We start from the raw sequence: 6,520 nt of genomic DNA on the forward strand, positions 1-6,520 counted from the left end.
GTGACGAGGATTCGAACCCGTGACCCTCACATTACGAGTTGAGTATCTTAGTCACCTGGCCATACTAGGCCTGGTTCAAAAACAAAATGTGTAAAATCTTTTTAACTTTTCTAGTAAAAATCTACTAACTAAGTTGAAGATGGTTCTCAGTTTCAAAACGAATTGGCAAGAGACCTTTATAATTTCCCGAATAGTATACAGCAAAGCTAGCCCTAACATAAAACAGTTGTCAGAAAGCATGGCAATGCTGCCTCACTCGATGTACACTAGCATCATTCATTCCGCGATCTACTTCAGATTTAGTGTGATTTTATCTTTATCTTGAAGTATAGAATAGCACATGTTGGCATAACACGTTTTTTTTTTGTTTTTTTTTATCTTGTAGGCTCACTTGGAACATCAGTATTTGACACAGACGTCTATTTAGTTGGAGCTTCGGGTGGAGTGTATGCTCTACTGGCAGCACATCTTGCCAACGTTCTTTTGGTGAGTTACACAATAATGTGTTAACTACACCTTTCAACCAGACATTGAAAACAAAATTTCTACCAGATATATGACTCTACTCTTTTCTTTTATTTGTTAGAACAATGTTACAAGTAAACTTTATAAACGTGTTATAATGAAGTTCGGTGAATAAAGAAAGTACGTGTACGCATTGTTAAGTGATACATAGTCATACATTTTAAATTATCTATAGTTACTTGATAGAAATATTGTTTATGTTTATAGATAAACTTGTTGTTCCAGGTAAGTAATGCACGCTTTAAATATATATTGATGGTTACTATTTGACTGTCATGCCCTTATGAATTGCTAGTTTAGTTTGTTGTTGTTTTCAATACGTTACTTTTCACCTAGGTATTTTTTTTTTTATAATATTAGAAGCTGATAAAGTTATTTATGTTTTTTTTTTATTATTTCAGAATTACAACCAAATGGAGTTTGGTCTTATACGATTGTTTGGCATATTTGTTATAGGTAAGTAGTCGAATGTTCAAGAATGTTATGTTTAAACTTAAATTTCTGAACAGAAAGCCATTTTTATAGCAACGTCACTACTTCAGTTTTGGTTTTCAGTGGAGAAATGATTTTATTCAAATTTAGTTCTTCTTGGTTCAGATTAATAAAAAAACACGAAAATAGTTCTGCTTATTAGGTGTTTGATGAACGGAGTTATTTATTCTTAATGCGTTAAAAACACAATGATCTGGATAATATACGTTATTTAGTTCTTATTTAGAAGGTACTGATTAAGAATGAAATACACTTTCCGTGCTTAGAAAATTTTGTTGTTGTTCTTTCGAGATTTAGTATACATTAATCTGATTTCTTGTCTACCTCCACAGCTAGTGCGGATGTAGGCTTCGCCATCTATGATCGCTATGCTACAGAACAGCAAGGTCCTCCGGTGTCTTACGTAGCTCATCTAACGGGCGCTCTAGCTGGCCTCACGATAGGGCTGCTTGTTTTAAAGAACTTCGAGCAGAAACTACACGAACAATTGCTCTGGTGGATTGCTCTGGGAGTGTACGCTGCCTGCACGTTATTTGCTGTACTTTTTAACGTGTTTAACTACTGACACCAGAAAAGCTAGTACTTACCTGGTAAAAAAATGCAGTCCCAAACTTTCCCTCAGGAAGTCTACGATCTATAGCGCCATCTCTTATGTTAGAAAACTAAATATACAAGATTCCTGTGAACGAGAAACTGTATATATTTTGCAGTGTTGGATGTTTGCAATTGTCATTCTAGTTAAAGTATCAACTGGGCAAGTGTTTCAAAGAAAAAATTGACGTCTAGCCAATCACTTAATGGATATTTTGTTTCAGTTAAAACTAAGTTTCAGCATGTACGTTGAATTTATTAAAATAGTTCCTGGTGAAATTAATAGAATGGACTCATTTGTAAGGCAGTCAGTGTATCTGGGTAGTAGGAGTGAAACGTTATTATAGACATTTTCGTACTTTTAAAAGGTATTTAGGAACTGTAAATAAGTACGTTTGTGTACATAAAACCATTCTTAAAGATATTAGTGTCTAACTTTCAGATATGCACCCATCAAACTGATCGATTGAAGCTATATTTATTCCTCCTGTTTATGATTTTGTATAATCTGTTCATACTCGAGTAGAACATTTTACAATAGCTTTTGTACCTTGACCAGTCTGTTGATAAACTATGGTACTTGTGAAGTACCACTGGCTTGGTTTTTATCATTGTGGCATCACAAATGACTTAACCTTACTTTAGATCCTTATTTTTTACAGTTTAATGACTAGTTTTTCAGAAGGTTTCAAACATAATGCGAGGATGTGTTGAGAAAGGGTCTGGGAAAATTATTTACTAAAGTCAAAACTTATAACACAAGGAAGAAAAATCTTGATACTTGCACTTCTGAATAGATGTTAATCACTTAATTTATTTTTAATTCCTTAGTTTTTAGACTTATTGAGAGTTCTTTTCTGATAAATACTTAATCATTGGAATATATTTATCAAACTTATTGTTGTAATTTTTATGAACTGTTGCTGCAGAAATTTAAACATGTCAATACGTATTTTTAAATTTATATAACTAACTGAAATACAAAATTTTCAGTGTTGTACATTTCACTGAACTGAATGTTATATTTGCAAGGTATTGTGTCTTTCGACTTGTTAAGACTCCAGAGAACAGTCTTATGGGTGATTTGTTAATATTTATTTGTACACAACATTCTTATGTTAATTTAATTTTAGTATTTAAATTTTATTAAACTATATGCAAAGAATATATAGAATATATTAAAAACCAAATGTAGCTCACCTTAACTGATTTAATATTCAAGAAGGGGTTGGATAATATGTGTATGAGACCCTTTAGATAAAATCAAAGGTTACAATTAGCCTTCATCAAACCATTCCAGGCAGTCACAGGGCTAAACACAAAGTTTTTATTTGTATTAGCTAAAGAACCTGTAACTTGGTAACTGGCATATAGAAGATGAAAGGAAAGCACTTTTTTATATTTATAACCAGTGTAATAATTATCAGTCAAGGAATTTATGTGCTGACTAGCTGTTAATATTCATTTTGAAATTAAAATTTTCTCTGTGAAAAGTCAGCTTAATATTTAAAGCATAACATAGACTGTGTTGTATTTTATTATTCACATCAGTTTTGCTGGAAGTAGAGCGTTAACATTTACCCATGATTTGTTTTTTTGTGAGATAAATTTTGCAACAAAAAATAACTTATTCCTACATACTTCAAAAATTTCTGTAACTGTAGTCAAGGGCAGATTTAAAGACAGTGACCTTGTAGTCTATCAGACTGTTTTTTCATGGTTCCTATTAACATAATGGTTTGGGACAACATGGGATCTAATCGTTCATCTCAGCTGTTCCATTTTCTAAACTAAACTAAAACTATTGAAAAATAAATGAAAAAAATATTAAAGTTAGCCCTTATAACTTGTGTACTTATCAAGCTTTCTTTTAAACTCACTTAAATTTACTGCCTCCACAACATTTGAAGGCAGCTCATTCCAAAGGCCAACCACCCTATTAGAAAATTAAACTGTATTAATTGAATATGGCTCCTTCCCTGCCAAAATTGATACTGGTGCTCCCTAGTTCTACTATTTTCACTGTTAAGTATGAATAAAAGATGATGCATCAACACTATTAATTCCCTTTACAATCTTAAACACCTCTGTCAGATCCCCTCTATATCTTCTTTTTTCAAGATAAAACAATTTGAGAGATTTCAATCTCTCCTTATTTGACAACCCCTTCTTCACAGACACCATTTTAGTAACCATTCTATGAACCCTTTCCAACAATTCAATGCCTTTCCTAAGGTAAGAAGCTCAAGACCGAACACCATATTTCAAATATGGCCTAACTATTGACCTATACAATGAAATTATAACCTGTTTAGATTTGTATTCAACATTTCTATAGGTAAAACTTAAAATCCTATTTGCCCTTCCACTAGTAACAGCACACTATTTGGATAACCTTAAACTTGTTACACCAAGATCCCTTTTTTTTCATGACACTGTTAAGGTTATTCCCATTCAAATTTTACTTATAATTCAAATTATGATAACCCACGTGTATTATCTTGCATTTATAAATTGAAATCCATTTATTTTTCCAACTCACTAAATGATCTTTATCCAGTTGTAAATTGGCAGCATCCTCTTCTCAGTTAGCAATGTGCAAGACCTTAATTTTCATATACAAATTTAAGTAATTTATTAACTATTCTTTCATTTATGTCATTGATTTAAATCTTAAAATAAACAAAGATCCTAAGATTGAGCCCTGAAGTATCCCACTTGTGAAATTAATCCAATTTGACTGAACACCATTTGTAACAACCTTCTGTTTTCTTTCCTCTAGCCACTCTTCTATCCAATTTGCTAACTTATTCTCCACATCCATAGAGAGAATATTTTTACAAACCTTTTATGTAGCACTTTGTCAAATGCTTTATGAAAATCCACATGCATCAAATATATACCCTTACCCTCATCTACATAAGCAGTAACCTTTTCAAAGAATATCAAAAGGTTTGTAAGGCAAGATTTTCCCTTAGTGAAACCATCTTGATTGTTCAGTAAAATTGTAAACTTTGTTAAATGACTTTGCAAAGTATCTTTTAACAGCCTTAAAAAACTTTTCCCAGAACTGATGTGAGACTATTGAATCTATAATTACTGGGAAGATTTTTGTCACCACTATTGAAATGAGGAGTTACATTAGCTAACTTCCAATCCCATGATGCCTGATCACTTTTCACCAACGGACAAAAAAATAGTAGAAAGTGGTTCGTATATCCAATCTTTAACCTCCTTCAAAATCCTTGGGGAAGTATTATCTGGCCAAGGTGCCTTATCATTCTGTAAACTTCTCAATTTTTTCAGTTTGTTGCCATTAATTGTTATATTCTTGAGTTTAACCTGATTTAAAAAATTATGTTATTAATGCTTTTTGTAATATGCTACAGAAAACATTGCTTACTTTCTTTATTTCACAGCTTTCAATAATAAACTTTGGATATTTTTGAAAAATTTAATAATACAAAAATGTGTTTTCTTGAGCAGTTAAAGATATCTAAGTTTGTCAAACAGAAAATAAGAGTTATGCTATGAAAGCTGTGTATTTTTGAAAATAATATTTTTGAGAACTTGTACAATGTAATTTTATTGTTTTTCAATACTTGTGTTTTGTATATAAAACTAGTCATAGAAAGTTTAAGAAAGAAACACATGAAACTCTATTTTTAGGATAATTTGTGTAATATTCAAGTTACAGATAAAATTACCCATAAAAATCAATAGAACTACCTTGTGAGTTTCAAGAAACTTAATTAAGCCAGTTACCAAGACATATTCTAGACCAAGCCTTTAAATCTCTTAACTCAGGTCACATCATTCCTTCACTACAGACACATGCATTTGGAGGAACCCAAGTAACAGACTACCATTATCTTTGCACAGTTGTCAGAATATTCCTTCCAAAAGTCAAAAAACAGTTTGTGACCTACAAAATATGATATTTTTTTCAGTACAAAATTTAAATAATCTTATCTGCAAATTATGAAAGTTGGGAAAGATTCTTAGAAGTTAATGGCTGATTTGGACATAGTTGATTTGACAAGGTCAAATGAAGTTTCTTCTTTTGAGAGTTGCAATATGGAAGAAATTAAATAATAATAATGAGAACACTTAGCATCCTAGATCACAAAATGCATTTTTTTCCAAAAGGATGCTTTTAAATGCAAGGGATCATGTATGATGCTTTGTTTAGTCTGTGCCTGTGGTCTGATATTGTGGGTGCCACTCAATTAATCTTCATCATTCCAATAACAAAACTCGTCCTCTTTATTGTTATTATTATTCTAGTGCATGTGTAAAGAAGTTTTGTTTATTTTGCTGTTAAGAGTGTGTAACACCTTGATTATTTATTGCTCTGTATATCTTTTCTGTACAAATATTGAAAGATTCAATGAAATGTAAGCATAATGTGGCTTCAACCAATGACATTAAAACATAATTTGTATAAGTTTTAAATCTTGCTTGTTTATATTTCATTTACTTTAAGTAGTTACCACAAAATAGAATTAATGCACTGTTAACCAAGAATAAATGAAACACTATCTGTTAGTTCAAGCCTAGTGATTAATTATCATATCCTACTGAATTTCTTTGTCAAGAGACGACTTACCTGACTATAAATATTAGTGTTATTACTTGTTTAAAGACAAAACTAGTGTACAGTTTGAAGCTATTGAAGTTATTTATGCTGTTTTTCTAGAGGCTAAGTAGCTCCCTATAAATATTTCTATTAGTACGTTCTCAAAGACAAAATCACTATACAGTTTGAAGCTTTTTATACTCTTTGTCTAGAGACTCAACTGACTATAAATAGATAGACTTTATTCAGGCTACAGATTTTCTGTACATTACTTACACACATTCAATAATTTAGCAAAAAACAAAAAAGCTCAATTTTTCTATGAATAAAGTT

The 6,520-nt window shown here is 31.2% G+C and overlaps 1 protein-coding gene across 3 annotated transcripts in view; it reads left to right on the forward strand.

Annotated features, from left to right (window-relative positions):
- The window catches only part of LOC143233744 (rhomboid-related protein 3-like), a 141,533-nt gene extending 135,472 nt beyond the window's left edge, over positions 1-6,061 (forward strand). For all 3 annotated transcript variants that reach the window (XM_076470333.1, XM_076470334.1, XM_076470335.1), the window contains 3 exons: positions 386-486; positions 927-981; positions 1,350-6,061. In XM_076470333.1, the coding sequence (XP_076326448.1) occupies positions 386-486; positions 927-981; positions 1,350-1,582 (389 nt within the window). In that variant the 3' untranslated portion in view covers positions 1,583-6,061. The remainder of the gene's footprint in view (positions 1-385; positions 487-926; positions 982-1,349) is intronic.
- Positions 6,062-6,520: the final 459 nt, after the last annotated feature.

Source organism: Tachypleus tridentatus, chromosome 12 (assembly GCF_004210375.1).
Source record: "Tachypleus tridentatus isolate NWPU-2018 chromosome 12, ASM421037v1, whole genome shotgun sequence".
Classification (NCBI taxonomy): Eukaryota; Metazoa; Arthropoda; class Merostomata; order Xiphosura; family Limulidae; genus Tachypleus; species Tachypleus tridentatus.